The 20397-nt window shown below is 54.2% G+C and overlaps 1 protein-coding gene and 1 long non-coding RNA gene across 2 annotated transcripts; one reads left to right on the forward strand and one right to left on the reverse strand.

The window, feature by feature from the left end:
- Positions 1–2542: 2542 nt before the first annotated feature.
- LOC125127788 (uncharacterized) lies at positions 2543–9336 on the forward strand. Its single transcript, XR_007135062.1, has 3 exons — positions 2543–2852; positions 8071–8134; positions 9177–9336. It is a non-coding gene; the product is annotated as an uncharacterized LOC125127788 (long non-coding RNA).
- Positions 9337–14379: 5043 nt separating this feature from the next.
- Positions 14380–19164, reverse strand: POU3F3 (POU class 3 homeobox 3). Its single transcript, XM_047781325.1, has one exon. The coding sequence runs from the start codon at positions 19125–19127 to the stop codon at positions 17622–17624; it is 1506 nt and encodes a 501-aa protein (XP_047637281.1). The 5' UTR covers positions 19128–19164; the 3' UTR covers positions 14380–17621.
- Between the last annotated feature and the right edge of the window lie 1233 nt (positions 19165–20397).

Raw genomic sequence — 20397 nt, forward strand, 5'->3', positions numbered from 1 at the left:
GCCAAAAAAAAAAAAAAAATTTCAAAACTACATCTGGATACTGCTTCACACACCTTAGGGTGGCTGCTATTTAAAAAGCCAAAGCTGAAATAACAGATGCAGAGTTCCCGACAAATCTGACTAGCATCCGTGAGGACACAGGTTCGATCCCTGGCCTTGCTCAGTAGGTTAAGGATCCGGCATTGCCATGAGCTGTTGCATAGGTTGCATACTCCCTTTCAAAGCAGGATGACTCACAATAGGCAAAAGGTGGTCACAACCCAAGTGTCCATCAGCGGATGTGTCAATAAATAAAACTATACATACAGTGGAATTTATTCAGCCTTTAAAACAAGTCACGAATTCTGACACATGCCACACACATAATGGAAAAAGAAATAAGCCAGCCACAAAAGGACAAGTACTGTTATAATTCCATGTACATGGAGGTCTCAGCTGTGGCTCCGATTCCACCCCTAGCCTGGGAACCTCCATATGCTGCAGGTATGGCCCTAAAAAGCAAAAAAAAAAGGATGGCAAAACTTATGCGTATTTTACACAACAAAAACCAAAAACCATTTGTCCCTGTGACACCATGTTCTATCCTCATGCCTTCCTCGAGGAAGGAACAGGCTGTCTAATCCCCAGGAAGGGAAGACTGGGTCCTTCACCAGCTCTGAGCCTGGACTGGGAGATGCCCGGCTTTCCATGGGGTTCCAGACTTGGGCTCCTCTGGTCTGCCCGGGGCCAATACAGAATGTCTCAGGCTGCCCACTGTCCCTCCCTGCATCTGACCCTCTGTTTGGAGGTCTGGAGACAGGTCACCCACCCTGGGAAACGTCAGGACAGGTGGCAGCTCCTACCCAGCCCTTCTGCCAACCTCCCACGTGTGGAAACGCCCTGAGTTGACAGGAGATCGGGGCCACCCAGTGCATCGCTGGTGACCGCGGGCCCCCACAGTGACATGGAACCCTCAGGGGGGCCTGAACCTCTTCAGGCTCCAGCCCACCTTCCCTTTCTTCCATCCCTCCCGGTGCCCAGCGTCTTTCATCGCCCTCCCCAGAGGGCCCTGCTGGGCTTCCCCGCTTGTCAGGCTCCTCCAAACAGCAGCTCCCAAACGCAGAGCAGACGCGGAAGCTCTCCCGAGGCCCCTAGAGGACCAAATCTCCCTTCGTCGGGCACTTTTGTTTGGCTCTGTTGCCATCGTCCCCTTCCATCGCCTCTCCCCATCGCCCTGGAAGTTTCTTTGGCTGCAGACTTCCTCATTACAAGGCTGGTCCCTTCGGAAAACAGGTGACTTCTTGGTACTTTCGATCGCAGGCCAAAAGGAAAAAGGGAGCGCTTGAAGGACACCACGGCCCTAGTTAGGCAGGTGCAAGTCGACCTTCTTCTCCTGTGGCCTGGGGCACACGGAAAGGAGGAGAGGGCGGGAGCGCAGGGGACAGTCCCAGGAGAACAGGCAGGCGCTGTGCTCCGGCCCCCCGCCACCGGGGAAGGTGGGCTTTGGGAACTCGGGGTTCCGGAGCTCGTGCGTGGTGCGCGCGTTGGGGCGGGCCGGGTTGGAGGAATGTCTGGGGATAGTAATTGGGGAGCGCCTGCTGGCCCGCGCGGCCTGTCCTAACCTCCGCCCGGCGGCAGCTTCTGCTGCTCCCGTTAGATGGCGCTCGAGACTTTCGGACCATTCGCGAAAGTGCGCCCTGCCAGGCACACAAAGCCTCTCCGGCCGGGGGCGGACGGAGCCTGCGGGCGAGGGCGCGCGAGGCCGGGCCCTCAGGGTAGCACCGCCAACCCGGGGCCCCGGCGGGGCGCTCCTGCCGGGCCTTGGCTTGCGGGCCACAGCTTCAGACTCGGTGCCCCTCCGCCCATTCGGGCTCGGCCCGGGGGCCCGGCTGCGCTCCCCGGAGAGGAGCCGAGGCCGGCGTGGAACCCCGGCGATGCGGGCGGGGGACGCGCTGGATGGGAGCAGGGGCTCAGACGCCAGCCTCCAGATGGCACTTGCCCGTTGTCCCCCGACTGTTCGCCCGGCCTCTGCTTGGCTGGGAAGAGGGCAGGTGCTGGGCGTGTTGTACTTTTCACCGTTCCGCTGAAATTGTCGTTGGGTGCAAGGTTTAATCAACGACATGCGCGCGCGCGTTTCCAACAACACAGGGCAAACTTTTTTTGACGCCCGGATGCCGGGGGAGCCCGGGTGAAACTCAAGCAGCCTCCTTTTAAAGAAGCCTCTGGGGACTCTGGGGCATAAGAGGCGATGGCTAATTTCTAAATAACTGTGCAGGGATCAGGGAGCGAGCTTTCTTTCCGCCACCAAGTTCGGCTCTCCTTCTACCCCTCCAAAAAAATGTGACTTGCTCTGGTCCTCGCATCCCCTAGGCCCCTCCTTAAGGTTTTCTGCGCGGTCCCCGCCGCGGAGAAGGGTGCGTCTCCCGGACATGGAAGACACAGCAGCGAGACCTCCCTTTGTGCCTGCCCTTGGCTGTGAACTTTCCCGCGAGGTGGGTTCTCCTTTAAGAAAGTAGCGATCTCTATGAATATTTAATGTCGAGCGCGGGCCGGCCGGGCGGAGGGGAGCCCGCGTCCAAGTCCCCGCAGCCGCGGTGGGGACCGGACGCTGGGGGCCCAGGCCCTCGGCCCGCCGCGTTCATTTCCATAAGAAAGCCGGCGTGGAGGCTGGAGGGAGGATTCTGGCCCCTGCCGCCCTCCCCGCCCCACCCCCCATAGCCGGCTTTCTGCTGGAAGCGGGCTGGCTCGGGAGCTCAGAGTCCCCAGTGTGCGCTCCTGTCTTTGATGGTATCGACAAAGTGTGGTTTCACGTGTTGCCCCAACTGAGGCTGGTTTCCTGTCTGTATGCGGAGTGGATGGAAGGACCGCGCTGGGTGAGTCTAGAGCGCGGAGCGTGGGCAGCAGGCCCGGGGGCGGAGAGGTAGGGCCTCCGGCCAGAGGAGGTTCTCTCGCGGGCAGGGTTCTGCAAGGGGAGCCAGGTGGAAACGAAGACCCTGGCACAGAGGAGCATGAGCTTGTGCGTGTGTGGGGGTCTGTGTGTGTGGGGGGGGGGTGCGTGTGTGTGGGGGTGATGGGAGACCAGGGGCCGATGGTGGGAAGGTCTGTCGGGCCTAGCCGTGACCCTCTGTGAAGACCCGGGCAACTTTCCCTCCCTGCCCGCCGCTGACCCTCTTCCAGCGAAGCAATAAAGTGAACTTGTTCAGATCCTTGATTCCGCGGGCGGTTCAGTCCTTTCTGCTTTGGTATTGCGTTTCTTTCTGCTTTTCAATGTGAACAGCCACGTGTCCTCAATTCTATAGTGTGTGTATATATATATTGTACAGTGTGTGTGTATATATTCTATAATGTGTGCACATATATTCTCTTGTATGTATATAATGTATCTATATGAACTCTCCTAGGTACTTTATGATCCCATCTGGATAAATTAAAACCCAGATCTGTAATGTTTATTCTTAGATAGTTTACAAAAGGCAGGGGGAAAAATGTATGAGACCCATGTCTGCAAATACAACAAAAGTACTTTCTCTTCTGCCTGAAAAAGTTGCCTGCAAATGGGGTCCCTTCACTGCATCTGGACCACCTGTATTTCTCCATGAAACTAAATTGGTCACAGATAAAGCACCCATCAGATCAAACAATTAAGTACCAATTATGACTATTAATGACTTTATTACTAATGATTGGAGTTGAGGGCTCCCAACCAGCTCAAGGTAATCAAGCAGGTTCAAAATTCTGCTACCTCAGATTTTTACAGCACTCCGCCCCGGGTAAATGAGGAAGGCGGGCAGATGATCTTCTCAGAGTGCTCCAGTAGGTATCCCATGGTCAAAGCTGAATTTCTTTCTTTCAGGAAAGTTTATTTCTCCTTCTGGGAAATAACAGAGTCTTCATTTCTGGCTGCATCAACTTATGCAACGTGTCATTGATGGTGGGGGAGATTTGGTTTGGATGCAGAATGGGGGGGGGTTGGAGGACAAGGAAAGTGCCTTCGCTCTCTGGTTCTTCTGGTAAAGCCTCAGAAGGTTTTAAGAAACAAGTGTTTTAAATCTTCAGATGGGGTGGCTGGGAGTTGAGGAAGTGAGAGAGGGTGCCCTTGGGGTTACTTTTAAAATTGTCTTTTTGCTCCTGGGTTCACGTGGTTTTAGCCCTTCCAAGCTGAGCGACTGTTCAGAAGAAAAGGCTAGGGAGATTCATCTGTTGGTGTAAAGACTGCTGTGGCTGAAAATGATTCACCACCCCTCCTGGCCTCTTTATTGACACCCCTTCTCATCCCAAATGGAAATCTATGCTCAGTTCTGGGATGGGAGGAGGCGGCATGGGGGGAGGGGAGGAATCCATGACTGCTGGGCGTCCACAGCCAGGAGAGGAGTGGGCAGCCTGCAGGGTTTTGGCTGGCCACCGGATCACAGACAGGCTAGGCAACTGAGCAGCTGGAGGTGTTGGTCACCCACTCACACCCCATAGTTCGACTCTTCCTACCAGCCTGTCAGGATGTTGGTAAGTTGGGGCAATGACTTTGTGCGGGACATCTCCCCAGCACCTCAGCTGGCTTCTGGTGGGAGCTCACAACAGCAGCACACATCTGGTTCTGATGGATTTACCAGGCTGGTAGGGAGATGTCCCGGCTGCATGGCAGAAACCTGAGCTGCTGGGGACCAGCAAACCCCTCTGCTAAGCCGCATAAAGGCTGGGATAGTTTCAGAGTGCTGGCTGCCCCCTCCTGCTCTCAATGTGAAGCCCATGACCCCGCCCCTCTCTATTCTGTTCTAGTTCATTGACCTGCAGTGAGGCTCTCTTACACCTCAGCCAAGAGGCCAGCCCAGGTGGGATCCCCCACAGGTGACCGTGTGGAGCGGGGTCATCCTGAGACACCCAAGGGGTCCCAAAACCTTAGCTGAGTGAAATGGGCCTAGGGTGGTCTCCCTTGCCTGGCTCAGGCTGTCGGCAGCCTACAGGAGACCGCCGTCCCCGTCGTCATCATCGTCGTCCTGTTACTGCAGCTCCTTTGAGGGGGCAGTGACCCCAGAGGCAGATCTTCACACACAGCTCCATCCTCAACAACAAATCCCCGGCTGACCCTGAGCATCCCAGAAAGAGGGGCTAGAGGCCAGGCAGCCGCCTTAACTCAGGCAGCTTGGGCCCTACCTCCCACTGAGCCTGGTGGTGGGCAAGGGCCAGGGCTTGGGAACAGTGCTCAGAACATCTGTTGTCCCCCTTCCTCAGGACAGCGGCAGACAAGACTGGACAACACATACCTGTGAAGCAAGGCAAGGGCGGAGGCGGGAGCTGGCCCCCCCATCCTGCATCCTCCAGGGTTCTAGGGTTCAGTGCTGGGAAAAGTACACCCCCGCACACCCCAGTGGGGCCCTTTGATCCTATGGGGTGGCCTGGGACAGAATACCAGAGGCCATTTGGTCCCTCCCCCGTACCCTAGGAAGGCCTGGATCCTTGCTCATCGAGGACTCACTTGCTTTCTCAAGAAACCCATTGGCAGAATCTCGGGAGAGTTGGAGGCAATTTTCACCAATTTACTTACAACTCATTTGCAAATTGACATCTGAAGAGGACAGCAAACCTGGTACCCAGATAGAGCCCCTTGCAGTGTCAGAAAACTTATCCCCTCCTGGTGGACCCCTGAAAGCTCCCTGAGTGGCCCCTACACATTGTTCAAGACAGCAGGTTAGCTGGGGAAAGGAGTTTGACCCATCCCCTGCACCCAAGGAAATACAAATGAATTTTGTTCTCAAAAGGAAAAGTGAAGAGCTTGAAACTTGAAACTAGCTTCATCAAAGTCTCTTGTCAGCGACTGTAACCCACCCCCCACCTCTTTTTCCTTTCTTCTTTGGGGCTTAAAGTTGCATTTTTAGGGGGGTTTCCATACTGTTGTTCATGTCAGCAAAGCACTCACCCACTGCCCAGGATGGAACTTTAGTTGGAAACCACACGCACCAAAAAATTCTCTTGAAAATTTTCTGCTATTCTTCCCAACTAGAGGAGTTGACAAGATGTAGACACATCAAGTTGCAGAAAATACAGTGGACTGATCAGCCAAAATGCATCTCATTTGCACTTGTATGCAGCCGGGGATAGGAGCTAGTGTCAGTCACTCCTGCAGCCCTCTCCATGCTGCACTGACTGGCTGGAATTTCCGAGCAGGCTCCACTGCAGGGGCCATTTGTGGGGTCGAAGCCCCACCCCAGCCCAGGCCAGCAGGGGCTGGGGGTGGGGGGAGCTGGAGGCATATGGAGGCATCTGGAGGCCTGGCTTGAGGGCTGGAGCCAGCTTGGGCAGAGCTTCTGCTCTGGGCAGCTCAGGGTCTGGGAGACCTGGGCGGGTAGATGCTGGCAGCTGGATACCTAGCTCCACAGCCATCCCCCTCTGCCCCTTGCACCCCCGGGGGTGGAATTAAAGAAACCCCACCAAGTAGAGAGATAGTCACTGCCCATGATTTGCACCTGATTTGACCGCTCTCCCAAGGTTTTATCTTCATCACCCACTCTGTCCTCATCACCTCTGCCTGATGGGTTCCTCCTCCTCCTCTAAGTCCCGAACTTGGACTCTGAGCTTCTCACTCACTTCTTGCCTGTCTCATTGAGTCCCACTCCTGCCCCCACCCCCACCCCCCAGTTCCCAGGGAAACGTGGCAGCTGCTCTGGGAGGCTTGGAACCCAGTGGGGGCGTTAGGGTGAAGTCACCGGTTTTTAAGGTGTCACTGCTCCCTACTCCCTTTTCTGGGCTGGTCTCAGCTCTTCCTGATCTTGGTGCTAGGGCCCAACTCCTACCCACCAATTCTTACCTAGCAGCTGGAAACCCCGGTGGTTCTGGGATGCAGGGTCACTGCTGGGGCTGGGAGCCTCTAGCAAGAGAGGTGGAGGGGCAGGAGGAACTGGGCTGAGTGCCTGGGCTTAGGCCATGGGAAATGGTCACCTTCCTCCAGAGGGCCTGGCAGCATGTCCTGGGGGTGTCCTTTCCACTCTGTCCCACATGCTTTCCTTGCAAAGGCCTTGGTGACTCAGACATCCGCCAACCCCAAAGGCTCCCTTCTCCAGTCTGTTGTTGCCCCGATGGGAAGTGAGTGCAATGCCCTGGGCCTATACCGACAGGCCTCCAGGCATCACCACCTTACCTGGGGACAACAGGGAGCGATGTGTGTTGCCCAGACTCACAGGATGGCCGGGAACCATCACCCAGCCACCCTGTGCCGGCAGGAGCGCAGGGCTGAGGCTGTGTCACATGGGGGCAGACAGCCCCACACCACTGACTGCCCTGGCACATCTGTGGGGCCCAGGGGAACAATCGATGGACTCTGTCCCAGGAGCTGGGGACACGCCTGGAAGGTTTGTGATCCTGCAGAGATCCTTGGTGGTGCAGCTTTTACAGGAATCCTTTGTTACAGCTTTGTTAGCCTGCTCACCTTCAGCCTTCAGCGGCTCCCAGTCCAGTCCTGGGCCCCCCCGCAGTCCCATCACCGCCCCTCCTCCATGCCCCTGCCTAGTGCCTGACCTGGCGCAGGTGACCTGCCCCTCACATCCATGGCCCTATCCTGATCCCCTCCTGCAAAAGGCTTGTTCCTGAGTTCCACCGTCCCTCCGGGCTTGGGGCAAATGAACAGGGTTTGCATCCCCTTCGCCTCTGGGGCGGGGGTCTCCTGAAAGAACAGGCTTTTGGAATGTGACCTCCGGCTGGGCAGTGGACTCTAGCTGCCGGTGCAAGAGCCGCTCTCCTGCCACAGGCCACAGGTGGGGGTGTGCTCAGCAGGGCCATGGGTACAGGTAACCTGCCCTCTCACACTGCAAGGATTTTGACAGAAAGAGCAGGGTGATGATAACCTGGCTAGGAACTAACTTGGCTCCTTGGGGACAGAGAGCACCCATAGCCCAGTATTCCTGGGTAGGATTTGCCCTCCCAGCCCCCAAACTAGGTAGGGCTCTTCTTTTGCCCAAGTACAGCTGGAGGCAGGGTGTTTCAGAGGGTGCAGTTAATGACCTTGACAGGCACAGAAGCTTGCATGCAGGATCCTATAAGGCCATGCATTTCCCCTTTCTCCACAGTTTTTCTGTTTAATTTGTCTTCATTCCTTCTTTCTAGGCCTTTCTGCCTGCCTGGAGTCATCTGGAGAGAAATCAAGTGTGAGCACCTCTCCCGCAGAAAGGTCTGTATGTTATGTAACACCCTCACTCAGGGCTTCCTCAGGTTACCAGCGTGCTCTCAATCAGCCAGCCCTCGGCTTTCTGGCTGGGGTGGGGTGGCGGTGGGGTGTCAGCGTGATGTAAGTGGAGGTGGAGGCTTCATTCCCAGGGGGCATCCCCCCCCAAGCCCCAGTTCAAGGCCCAGGAACAAAGGGATAGAAAGGGAACTGATCTGTCCTTAGCTTTTCCCCTCCACCTGCAACCCCCGCCTCCGCCTGCATCCCCCCCATTTGCCCACTGGCAGGGCCTCCTTTGAGAAACAGAGGAAAGCCTGTGGGCTCAGGTACCCAGGAAACACCCCCACCATTGACACTCAGAAACCCCATTTGAGGGGCAGGCTGCAGGCTGGGCAGGGCCACTACCTCTGCTCCCCAAGACTGGACCCAAGGCTACTTGCCTAGCATCCTTTTCTTATTAAAAACATCCAGGACAACTATTAAATAGTTCTTGGAAGAGTTAAAGGCATCGCTCTGGTTTGAAACATTTCTAAAGCCCCGTTTGGAAGAAATCTTGGAGGAGGACAAAATGTCATCAGTAGGCTTGGCTTCTCAAGTCTGAAAGGTTTCTCCCCACCCCCCAGATGTTAATGAAAAATAGTTTGGAGATGTTTTGTTCACTGATAGGTACCTCCCTGTTGTAGCCTACAGATTCTCAAGGCCAAGCCAGTAAGGCATTTATTTTCGTTTTGCTAGCTTCTGGGTGATACTATACTTTCTGATTGAATCTACTTAATTTAGTTTATTCAAAAAAAACAAAAACAAAAACAAAAACAAAAAAGCAATGCTGCTGCAGAATTTTCCATCTTGGAAATGTAAGTGAAAAACAGAGTTTCTCTCACCCAGGTTCCTACAGGGGCAGAGTGGAAGGACCCTGGTGGGGCTCCCCTTTATGCCTCGAATTTGCCCCCCCTTAAGCCAGGGGACTGAAGGTGGTAGGCACTGGCACCTCTTACTTCATTGCTGGTGCAGGGCGCGTCCTTTGAAAGGAATCTCTATTCTGTTTCAGTGCAAGGTTCCAGTCGACTAAATGAGCTTGCCTTCTGCCAGGAGGAAGGCAGTCCTGCAAGACAGAACCAAAGTGCCATTCCCCAGGAAGCTCTTCTTTGTCAGAACATCCCTGGTCCTTTTGTTTTTGTTTCTGAATTAAAAAGGTGTGTTTGCCTGCCTGCCAGTGTCAGTCTGTTATTTTGTAGCTACAACCGCGACACGTGGGAAACAGTTATCATTCTTTTTGTCCTTGGGAAACATCTCCTGTGGGGACCTCGGGAAGCTCCAAACATACCTCAGGTGTGTCCTGTGCTTTTGAGGTTTACTCACGACTCACAGAGCACCCAGAGATCCACTCTTGACTCTGTTTTCCCAGTGGACCAAACAAGGTCCCTCACCCAGCTTGCAGCGGAAGGGGACGCGCCTAGAGAAAGCTTCCTGGATTAATAGAGACCAGACCCCACTTCTCCAGGGAAGGGATACCCTCCTATCCTGGGGACTAGGACGCCAAGAGCCAGCATAGCCCCAGGTGTAACTCCCCTCAGCAATGCGGGAGAAGGGCAGGCATTGTGCCACAGACATTTCTAGAATGGTGGCAGCTGAGTGTTTCGATCAACTTTTGCTATATTCCCAGCCAGCTCACGTAATTTAAATTTGAGTTTTGTTCACATCAACCACGCACTCCCCCTCCCCATACCCCCACCTAGGGTTAGGTTACCAGCAAAGTTTCACTGGGTAACTCTGGTGACAGCAACCACTACCAACACACTTAATTTCTGAGGAGTAAAAAAGAAGAAAAAAAGACACAAAAATCTCCCCATGTCTTTTAAATGGTTATTTTATACTAGTTAACATCCCCACAGACAGGAATTGGCCGGACCCCACTGCTCCTTTTTCTCTAGGAACAGGTAAAATAACCTCCTGCCCCTCCCCCAAGACCCAGATATTTTTAAGAGCTGAAATTTCTCTTTCCAGGGGGAGGAAAAGGAACAAATTCCATTAATGAATTACGTACACGGAATGTGGCTTGTCTAGGGCAACTGTATTTGTAAATAAATGGCTTCCTGTTTATTACGTTCGCTTTCCTGAGAACTCAGCCTCTGAGCACTTATTAGAGCAAGTATTCAACTTCTGGTTTAATTTCCACTGTGTGGGGTGGGGTGTTTTTTGTTTTGTTTTGTGGTATTCACTACAAAGAAACCGGGTTAAAATGAATCAGTTGGGTGGGGGGGGGGGGTTCCTGATCCTGAAGCATCCAGGCTGACCAGGAGATAACAACCTTACAAGTCCTCACTTTGGCCTAAGTGCGAGGAAGGGGGCTGGCTCCTGGGACGCCGCTGGACTCCAATCTGGGGAGTTTCACTTTTGCCCCCCGGATCTTTCTACTGCTGACCGCAGCCTTCTCTAGCAGCTTCAGAGGGCAAGGCGGCTATCCTCCTGGCGGGTGGCCTGGGCACCGACCTGCCGCCTGGCATCCCCGCCAACCCTGCAGCCGCGCTCGCCCACCGCCAGCTCAGAGTCGCCGCGCAGGGCCAGGTTCCGCCGCTCCCGGGCGGGGACCGCAACGAGGCCGGGCACACGCAGCCGACCCCAGCGTCTGTGGGGCGCCCGAGTTCCCAACCCCGGGGAGGCGGCCGGGTCTGGCGCCCGAAACTCCAACCAGCGCCGGCCTCCGGCCGCCCTGCCCCCGCTCGCGTCTCCGCTGCCAGACTCGGCGCTCGGAACAATGCAGCGCCCGGCGCCCCAGCGGGCCTCGCTGACCCCTAAGGCCCCCCCCATCCGGACCGCCGCCCCAGGCTGGACCTTCTTCCGAGCCGGTGCGTCCCCCCTCTGCTGCGCACCCTCTGAGAAGGGGCACACAGTGCCCCCGATGGAAACCCCAGGCCCCTGAACTCTGGCCTGGGCCCAGGTCCACGGGGATCCGGGGCTCCAGCTCAGTCTTTGCTTTTCCTCCAGGCCACCGCAGGCGCAGGGCCCAGAAAGGATCGGTCAGCCGACCCCGACCTTAGCCTTCTCAACTCCAGGGTCCCCACAGGGGAGGCGGCGACCCAGTTCCCAGCCGAGGAGGCCAGGCCTCAGGATGGAAAACCCACAAACAGGGAGCAGAGGGCGCCAGACCTTTTTTGCTCTGTGCTTTCCACGAAGTGGTCTCCAGACCCCCTGGAGCCTGAGCCGAGTTGAGCTCAGCAGTCCCCCAGGCCTCCCAGGGAACTTCCAGAAGTTCTCATTTCTCTCGCTCCTCGAGGTCTTAGGTTTTCTCCAGCTACGGGCCTTGTCGCTTGCTCTGCCACCTGTCCTTTAGTCGCTAGGGCTCCCGAGGCCTGAGTTGTTCCAAAATTATGATAATAATTGTTATGACAAGGCTGGGGACGGAGCGCAGCATCGGAGGCTGAGGGCTGAGGGCAAGAGCAGAGATGTGGAGGAAGGGGGATAGTTCAACCTGTTTCAAAAAGTTTCTGTTGACAATTATCAGTAACCCCAATAGACAACTCCATTTAAAAAAAAGAAAAAGAAAGAAAGAAAGAAAGAATTTACTACTGCTCTTGAAAAGCCGTTATTTTTTACATCGCTTTTAGGAAGATAGATGAACAAAACATCGCGTTTCAAGCCATTTTGATCTGTAATTAAATGGCAGGATCGGTTTGTATTCTCCTACGGCTTTTACAGAAGTTGCAGTGATCCAAAGTCGGGTTGCTGTGTCAGAGTGGCATTTTTATTAATGAGAATACAAAAAGCTTGCATATTCTTAGCCCTGCTTGAATATAGTTGCTAAGCAACCGGTGTATGGTAATTCATCCGCGAAATTTAAATCTTTGAGAAAGGATCGTGCGTTTTGCTGAATGGTCGCCACGAGGAAAACAGCTTGTGGGACTGTCCGCAGCTGTTACGGTAGGGCCGCTGAGCAGAGCCCGGCCGGGCAGGGTCGGGCCACCGCCCCCCCCTCCTCCCGCGACAGCCACCGCCCCACCTGCGCTGCGTCCCGGGGGGAAGCTGGGCGTTTGACGCCCGCCGCCTGGGCCCCAGCACCCCCCTCCTCCTCCGCTCCTTTCCGATCTCCCACTTCCACCTGGGGCAGGCCTCACACCTGAGCCCGCCCTCCGCACCCCACGATGGAGCTGCCAGGGTGCGACTCTGCGCGGCCCCCTCCCCGCGCCCGCAGCTACAGGCAGGCGGTGCGCGCTCGCCCGGCAGCCGCGAGGATGCCAGGTGCCCTCTTCCCAGACCCCTCTGAGGTCACTTCCAGAAAGACTCTTCCTCGAGGAAGACCCGACTCCTAAAGAACGCAGCCCACAGCCCTCCAGAAGGCCAGGCGGCCGCCGCTGGCCGGCAGTGACATCATAGGCTCCTGCTCGCCACGCTCGCGCCCACATTTTAGGAGACAGGAACAAACACGGATGTGAAATCAAGAATGAAAGAGAGAGTAATCTAATTAATAGGCCATGAGCCAGGCTAACAAAATCAAAGAATCTGATTACACAAGTACCCCTCTTGCTGTCTCCGCCGCCCCCACCCCCACGGTCTCCACCAGCCTCCGCACTGCTTCCTTTCCTAGACTGGAAAGTTCAGGAGGCAAACCCAGAGCCCTCCGATTTCGATTTCGTTATTGGAATCAAGATCAAGCCCACGGTGGGGCTCCAGCAGCCGGGAGGTCACGTGGTGACCTTCAGGCCCTTGGAACAGCCGCCCGGAGGAACTTAGAGGACCAAGCGACCTACAGAACTTAGGAGAGTCGAGAGGTGACCTCCGCACTTCGTATACACACCACTCTTACTGCAACCACCACCACCACCACCACCACCACCACACCTGTACTGATGCTTCTGCTGTCAGTACAGGACTAGGAAAGCGATTCTTCACTCAGAGCCATTTTAAGAAGATCTATTGAAAACAGAAAAAAAACCAAGCCAAACATAACACAACTCTTTGTTTCTACATCACCTTGCTTCTGAGTCACCGATAACCTCCAAATCTTACCTCTCCTTTGACACCCTTTCCCACCAGAGATGTCTGAGCACAGTCAGGTACTAGGTTTTATCACTGATACATAGCATCTGTTCTAATAGGTCCAGTCAGCCACGTGCAATTCATGAAAGAAGTGCATTCTCTCATTTCTATCCTTCTGCCTTGAAAAAAACCAGGTCCACCTCCTAAATAATTAATTTCAAGTCTGCATCCAGTGCCAATACTTGTTGCATCCATTTTAGAGTTTGATTAATTACCCTGGAACTTGGGCAAACTAAACTCCATGTGGAGACTGTTTCTTCCTTCAATTTGGTTCTGAAAGCTACAAGTTATTGATGGATCTTGCTCTATTTACATACAAATTGGTGCAAATATGCCCATCTCTTAAATGCATTTTGTATAAATATATAAAAGTGTCATTTTTGATTTAGCTTGAAGAGGTTGATCATTTATTACAAAAATAAACGAATAAATACAACAATATATTGTTGCTTCCAACAGGATAAATACTTTACAAATATATAATTTAAAAAACAAATTTAATTGTTAAAATTATTTAAAATATTACACTTATTGATAAAAACTATCAATAGCATATACTGCATTTAATATTAGAACCAATTATTCTCTGAATGTGGAAAACCAGTCATACAAAACAGATTATGAGCATGGTAATGAGCAAACACTGGAGGCTACAGAGAAGCAGAGGGAATCTCTAAGATCAATAATGAATAGTTCTGTTTTGGAACAAAGAAGTAGTCCTTGGCTAAGTACTTAAAAAGAAAAAAAAGGCAGAGCAACAACAGCAAAGTGACTATTTTAAATACACCTTGAATGATTTATCGCCCACTTGCAGGGGAAGGTGGTTGGTGAATGAGCTGATGGTGGCTCTGACAACGGATGGGAGCCACAGGATCCTGCAAACTCTAAATGGGCCTAGTTTGGGATTAGCCAGATTGATGGAACAGAACTTTGTCACTTTCCTTTGGGTTGGAAGGGGAGGAGGGGGGTGGGCTGAAATGGAGGAAACAAATGGACACTTGACGAAGCACAAGACACTTGCGCTGCAAAGGAACACAATGACCAAATTCATTAAAAAGATCTGGTGATAGATAACAATATTTTCATTATTTACATGTGTAACAATATAAGCCTTAGCACAAAACCTCTCAGTTATATCTGCCCTCTTTTGTTTTCCAGCCATGAATTTCATTTTGTAAATACATTCAAAGGGTTGTTTTTTTTTTATAAAAAAATATGGAGTGCAAGCATCAGCTCACTTTTAAAAATACAAAAGAATGAAACAAAATGGGCCAGCTTTCCCAGCTTCGCTAAGTTACTCTGCTATCCCCCAAATCAGAGCTTCTTCCAAAGTAATCAGCAAAGGTTACTTTTTAATAGAAAATAGTGTGAAATCCAATGTTAGTTCTTTTGTTGTCAGCCAATCAAGTAAGCAAATACTTCCTAACATTTGAAATAGACCCACTCTCTCCCCATCGACCACTACCAGTCCGGTAGGGAAAACAGGATTTCAACCCACGTGCCAGGAGCATCCACCCTATAAAAACAACCACACCCAATCCTCAGCTTTCCAATAAGGCCTTCTGTGCTTGCCCCTGTGGACCCTCAAAAACGTGATGTTGCTTTTCCCCACCCCCCACTCCAGGTTGTAAATTCGCTGGGCAAAGAGATTACAATAGCAAGAAAAATAGGAAACAAGAAGTCAGAGAAAAGTCAATTGTGGTTTCTTGTTTTCTCTCCCCTCCCCCTGCTCTCCGTTTACTAAATATGGCCTTTTTCAGATTTCACAAATCAAAATGATTGTGATTTTTAGTACGATTTGGTGTTTAAAATAATGCAACCCAATACATGGCCATCTGGCTGGGCTTGATTTATGAAAGTGACACAGGGTCTGTCTGGAAGAAATAACTGTTCCTTGTTGCTCTCACAGTTTTCCGGGTTTTTTAACCCCTGCGTCGATATCAGAGGGAGAAGGAGTGAAGACAGAAGATGGAAAAAGTGAGTGACAGCTCAGTGAGATTAGGGGGAAATTCATCTACAAAATCATTGCTTTATCACCCCCAAATACTTTTTTTAAAAAGCACAATACAAAGGGACTTGACTAAACAGAGCCTTTTTCGTCTTGCTACTTACAACTTGAGGCATTACACTTTCATTTTCCCACGTTGTAAATATTGATACATTAACATGATAAACGTGACCGCTCTGCTGGGTGTATCTAAAGAGTGATGAAAAAGGAAAACCCCCAGCACCAGTAAAGAAGATATAGAATCGTACTGGGGAGAGATAGAAACACAGAAATGTAGAATAAGTCTGAGCTGGTCACACTGAGTGTGGACCACCATCAGGAATTTAGAACTACATTCTTCCATGATAAGAAAAACAAAATAAAAAACAAACAAAAAAAGCGGAATAATTTCAACTTAATTACATCCCTTTATTCATGGGAAGGAACTGATATAAAATATTCCTCTGACTAGCAAGCTAGTCTTCAAAACTATTAGTCTTCAGAAAAGAAGGAAAGATGTAGTCATTCGGTGGGGGGGGGGTGAGAGGGAAAAGTGAGGCTAAACTTTGGAGGGGGGAGGATCTGTATCAACCCTTAATAACCAATTGGCACATTTTTACTGGTGATGTGGTCCAACATTTGGATAAAGTTGATAAAGGACAAATATATCTCTGAGAAAAGGACTAACATTTAGACAACCTCACCTAAAAACACTAAAAACACCCAATAAAATTAAATGAGAGAAAAATATTGTGAAATTAACAGGCTAACCAAGGAGTGACTACTACATCAATTACTATCGGCTTCTGTCATGGTCTTTTACTTTAGATTTGCAAATATACCTTAGGTGGAGCAGGCTATGCTTCCTCAGCGCTATCCCTTATGATGTGCATTAGTAAAAAAATATTTTCTAAAGTACTCTCCTCTTCCCACACAGTGTTTATGCATCAGACACAGACTATTTCATTCTAACAAATTTATTTTCTCGATCAGCTCTTACGGAATCACTACTCAAATTAAATTACAATCAAATGATCACATCAAAAGATACCCTTATTACCTAACAACTGTCCATATTTTCATTTCATTTTGATTTGTGCTCGTCTGAAAAAAACACGTAATACAAGATCTGGGGAAAAATAAATTACCGTTTTGCAGCAGTTCATAAGTATTCTGAATAAAATATTAAAAGAAGTCATTTAATGAAAATATAAAGCAAATATTTTTAGATCAACAACGGATCTAACAATTCTATATTGCCGTCTTTTGAAAAGTCTGTTTATTAAAACCTACCAAAAACACTGCTTGCAAAGGGCAGTATTATAGAATCACATCCACAGCACCCATTCAATCAAAGTTGGCAACGGATGGAGGAGAGGAGTCCGGAGAAGTGCTGTCTTTCTAAATCCCTTAATATGAGTCAGTCCAGAAATAAAAAATAAAATTATTAATAAAAAATTATTAGCGGTGGCATCTCTAGGCGTCGTCCACCCGAGCGGCAGCCGGTAAACCGTGGTTGGTGGCCGGGCCTCTTCCCACGCCCAGTCTGCCCGCCCGCCCGCGCCGGACTCTAGGGCCCTCTCCCACGATGGACGTCCCTGCTCGCTCGCCCATCCCTCTGCTCTTTTGGGATGCTTTGATTTCCAAGGTTACTTTGAGGATACATTTTCTTTTTCTTTTGGCTTTGCTATCAGTCTGTTAATTTCAGAAGCTGTGAATACACACATATATATATATATTTCTTGTTTTCTGGAGATTGTTTTTTTTTCTTCTCCTTCTCGGTTCATAGTCAAATTTGTTTGTCCCCAAATGACTTTAAAATGGACAAGAATAACAGGGTCCGGGAGCACAGAGTCACCTCTAATGAAACCCAGGGCCTCTGCTTGCTTTCGGGCCGGGCCGCTCCCAGGAAACAAAGTTTCGGTGGATCTCTCGAGGCGGGGGCCCTTTGGAGGGAGGAGGTGGAAGGAAGGGGAGTCTTTCCAAAAAAACTTTTTTTTTTTTTTTTTTTTTTCCCAGAGGAGAGAACAAGGCAGGTGCTAGGTGCTATCCAACGTCGCCGTGTAGGACTTCTCGTGGTGGGAAGAACCTCAAGAGTGCAGTTTTGGTGAGCTAGTCATCTTCACCCTTCTTTTAAAAGAAAAACAAAAACGGAACACCACCACAGTATAAAGGAGATCGCATGATCGCCCCCCCTTTCTTTTCCGGTTTTGTGAGATATGTATAAAAAACAGTCTGGGCATTTATATGCTTTGTTTGTTTATTTTGCCTCTCCTTCCACGGACTTCAAGCCTGGTCTCCTCGGTGCGTCCCTCGCCGATCCTCCGAGGGCGGGCATGCCTGTCTTTGCGCGGAGGGTAGGGTGGCCTGGCCCGGTGCGGCGGCGGCGGCGGCGGCGGCGGCGGCGGCGGGGGCGGCGGGTGACAGCGGCGGCGATGGCGGGGCCCGCTCCGCGCAGCGGCGCCCGGGCCTTCACTGCACGCTCGTCTGGAGCCCGTGGTGCGGCGGCGGCGTGTCGGCGCTCACGGTGCCCACCTGCGAGTAGACGTCGTCGGGCGTCTGCTGTTGGATCCCGGGCGGCGTCATGCGCTTCTCCTTCTGGCGCCGGTTGCAGAACCAGACACGCACCACTTCCTTCTCCAGCTGCAGGCTGTCGGCTAGGTTAGTGATCTCCTGCGCCGAGGGCTTGGGGCACTTGAGGAAGTGGCTCTCGAGCGCGCCCTTGACGCTTACCTCGATGGAGGTCCGCTTCTTGCGCTTGCGGCCCTGAGCCGCGATCTTGTCGATGCTCGTGGGGCTGCCGGTGCTCGAGTCCGCCTCCTCCAGCCACTTGTTCAGCAGCGGCTTGAGCTTGCACATGTTCTTGAAGCTCAGCTGCAGAGCCTCGAAGCGGCAGATGGTGGTCTGCGAGAACACGTTGCCGTACAGAGTGCCCAGCGCCAGCCCCACGTCGGCCTGCGTGAAGCCCAGCTTGATGCGCCGTTGCTTGAACTGCTTGGCGAACTGCTCCAGATCGTCCGAAGTCGGCGTGTCCTCGTCCGAGTGCGGGTCATGGCTGTTGAGTCCCGGCCCCGCGCCGCCGCCGCCGTGGTGCGGGGGCCCCTGCGCGTGGTGCGGGTGCGGCGGGTGCGGATGTGCGTGGTGGTGGTGATGGTGGTGATGCTCGGCCAGCTCGGGCGTGTCCCCGCGCACCAGCCCCGGGTGCACCAAGCTCTGGGCGCCGCCGCCAGCGCCGCCGCCACCACCGCCCGGCCCTGGGGGCGCGCTCAGCATGCCATTCACCGTGAAACCCCCTGGCTGCGAGTAGAGCAGGCTCTGCGGCGGCGGCTGCTGGCCCCCGGCCATGGACGGGAGGTGCGCGGCGGCGGCGGCGGCGGCAGCGGCGGCGGCGGCGGCGGCGGCGGCCCCCCAGCCCCCAGGGTGGCCCTGGTGCGGCGGCGGCGGCGGCGGTGGTGGCCCGAGGTGCGGCGGCCCGCGGTGGTGCAGCGCGGTGCCCGCGTGCAGGTCGTCGCGTCCGGCGCCGCCCTTCACGTCGGGGCCCTGCGGCGGCGGCGGCGGCGGCGGCTGTGGCGGTTGCTGGGGGCTGCCGGCCATGCCCACGGCGCTGCCGGACCACGGCGAGCTCGCCTCCACGGCGGCGGCGGCGGCGGCCGCGGCGGCGGCGGCGGCGTGGGGCAGGGCCGTGACCCACTGGTGCGCGTGGCTCAGCATATGGCCGCCGTTGCTGGCGGCCATGGCCCCCTGCATGAAGTCGCTCTGCACCATCTTGACGGAGGCCGGGTCCCCCCGGTAGGCTCCCGAGGTCACGGCGGCGCTGCCCGGCTGCATGCCGCCCCCACCGGCCCCCGCGCCACCACCGCCGCCGCCCCCGCCGCCGCCCCCTCCGCCGCCAGCCCCCGCCGCGTCCGAGTGGACTATGGAGCCGGCCGCCAGCAGGCTGTTCCCCGGCAGGTAGGGGTTAGAAGCCGCCGTGGCCATGCCGCTCCGCTCCCGCCACCCCACCGCCGCCACCACCGCCGCCGCCGCAGCAGCAGCCGCGGCCGCCGCCGCCGCCGCCGCCGCGCCCCCCCGCCTCCCGCCGCCTCCCCCCGCTCCGCCCCCGCCCCGGGCCCCCGCTGCCCCCGCCGGCCCCGCCGCCGCCGCCGCCTCCGCCCCCGCCGCCGCCGCCGCCGCCGCGGCCGCCGGCTGCAGCTGCAAGGCCGCTGGGCAGGGCGCGGGGGTCGCCGGCCGGCCTTGGTCAGCAGCAGCAGCAGCAGCAGCACCAGGAGCCGCGCTCCGGGGAGGGGGGCTCGCTTCTCGAGGCGCGCTCCGTGGCCTCCCCCCTCAGGGGGGGTCGTGGCCGCCCCCCAGCCCCGGCGCGGTCGGCTCGCTCCAGTGGGGCTCGCCGGGCGGGGCGCGGGCCTGCGCTGAGGCTCCGGGCCGGGCGCGCCGGCTCGCGCTCCTCCTCCTGTCCTCGGGCGAGCGCGGACCCTGCCCGGGCGCGGGACTCGGTCCACCTGCTAAGTGAAGATTTCACGGGGGACAACAAAGAAAGAAGCCGCTCCTTTCTTCTTCACCGAACCGTGGACGACCAGCGACCAGCCGCTCCTTGACGCCTCCTTCTCAGGAACGCAGCTCACTCGTCTCCCCTTAGAGTAGTAAAACTTTTTTCGTCCTTGAAGGCGTGGTGATGCTGGCTGCTCGCGTGCCGAGAGGAGAGGCTGGCTCCTGCTCTCCCCCTCTGGTCCTCGCGTTTCAAGTTTTGTTCTGTCCTAGGAAAACTTCTTGCGATGGTGCATTTCTCTGAAGTTGCTATTGCCCGAGCTCTTGGTTGCCTCTGAAACAAGAGTCCTTTTTCATTCTCCTCGCAACAGTCACAGTCTGATGCGACATCTTTCCCTTTGGGCAGAAATGAGGAAACAAATATAACAAGGAAAAAATTGAACAGGAGAAAAACGAGGTCGAGTTTCTCTGTTACCTTGCTGCTGAAGGTTGGGGTTGGTGTTTTATTTTTTTCCCAGCAGAGGTCTGGAGGAGGAGGAGGAAGAAGAGTGCATTGGTGGAGGTGGAGGTGTGTGTGTGCATATAGGGGATCCTTGATACACAACCAACTCCAGTGGGCAGGATGCACGGCTCCGAGGGTGCACCGACGGCGGCGCTGGCGCTGGCCGTGCTGGAGCCGAGTTGCCGCGGGAGCTCGCTCTGCGCCCTGGTTTGCGCGCTCTCCCTCTCTCTTTCCCTCTCCCTCCCTCCCTCTCTCGCCCGCCCG

The sequence above is a fragment of the Phacochoerus africanus genome, chromosome 5 (genome assembly GCF_016906955.1).
Source record: "Phacochoerus africanus isolate WHEZ1 chromosome 5, ROS_Pafr_v1, whole genome shotgun sequence".
NCBI lineage: Eukaryota > Metazoa > Chordata > Mammalia > Artiodactyla > Suidae > Phacochoerus > Phacochoerus africanus.

Excerpts from the sequence above, each read along its gene's own strand:
- POU3F3 (XM_047781325.1), bottom strand. The coding sequence starts at position 19,127 with ATGGCCACGGCGGCTTCTAACCCCTACCTGCCGGGGAACAGCCTGCTG.